General features: G+C 39.4%; 1 protein-coding gene across 1 annotated transcript; it reads left to right on the top strand.

The window, feature by feature from the left end:
* Positions 1-4: 4 nt before the first annotated feature.
* Positions 5-524, top strand: LOC107579695 (40S ribosomal protein S20-like; the record flags this gene model as incomplete). Its single annotated transcript, XM_016265493.1, has 2 exons — positions 5-85; positions 277-524. Coding segments are annotated over 2 exons (264 nt in total), but the record flags the coding sequence as incomplete, so codon positions are not given.
* Between the last annotated feature and the right edge of the window lie 380 nt (positions 525-904).

The following is a 904-nucleotide window of genomic DNA, read 5'->3' as shown; positions in this document are numbered from 1 at the left end:
TCTCTATATAGTGTGTGCCGATTTGATCCGAGGTGCCAAGGAGAAGAGTCTGAAGGTGAAGGGTCCTGTGCGTATGCCCACCAAGGTGAGTACCAGTTTTGATTTTTGTCTTGATCTCATATCTAAGCTAATGGAAGTTTCAAAGGACATCAATTAAATACTCGTATCATTCACAGACAGATGTTTGCCAAGAGGTGGTCCCAGTTTTTAAGACGCTTATCAGGCTGTCATTCTAAATTTGGTTATTTTTTCTTATTCTCTCTCCCTGTCAATAAGACTCTTCGTATCACTACTCGCAAGACGCCATGTGGTGAAGGTTCCAAGACCTGGGACAGATTCCAGATGCGGATTCACAAGCGCCTCATTGATCTTCACAGTCCATCTGAGATCGTCAAGCAGATCACCAGCATCAGCATTGAGCCTGGTGTTGAGGTGGAGGTCACCATTGCAGATGCATAATTGCTGTCACCCCACTTAATCAGCTGTGTGTTTGCTCTCAGCTCAATAAAATTGAGATTTTTGGATTTCTGTCTGTTTTTTTTGTTGTTGTTTTTACCCACTGACCTCGGACTGGTTAGGTCTCCCATAAAATTAATTTCTTGTCTACTTGCGTTGCTAGAATCCTTTATGCATTTATTTAATTGTGTGGAGCATAGTGAAGTTTAAAAAGGGCAGTCAGTGCATTTCAATATTGTTTGGGATACAACATTCTTAAATGTTGTCTTTTGTGATCTGCAGAAGAAAAAAAGCATATAGGTTTGCAACTATATGATGGTGTGTCAGAAGAATGAGTACTCTGAAACGTGAGGATATGCAAAGTTAAATTACTACAGATCTTTTGCAGTGCCATTGCTAAAGTTAAAAAAATAAATAAATCTGAAGAAGTCTGTCATAAGTAGTTTTA

This window comes from Sinocyclocheilus grahami, unplaced genomic scaffold (genome assembly GCF_001515645.1).
Source record: "Sinocyclocheilus grahami isolate Dianchi unplaced genomic scaffold, SAMN03320097.WGS_v1.1 scaffold19270.1, whole genome shotgun sequence".
In the NCBI taxonomy this organism is placed as follows: domain Eukaryota; kingdom Metazoa; phylum Chordata; class Actinopteri; order Cypriniformes; family Cyprinidae; genus Sinocyclocheilus; species Sinocyclocheilus grahami.
The sequence above is the reverse complement of the archived record's forward strand: the minus strand, read 5'-3'. Positions and strand labels throughout refer to the sequence as shown.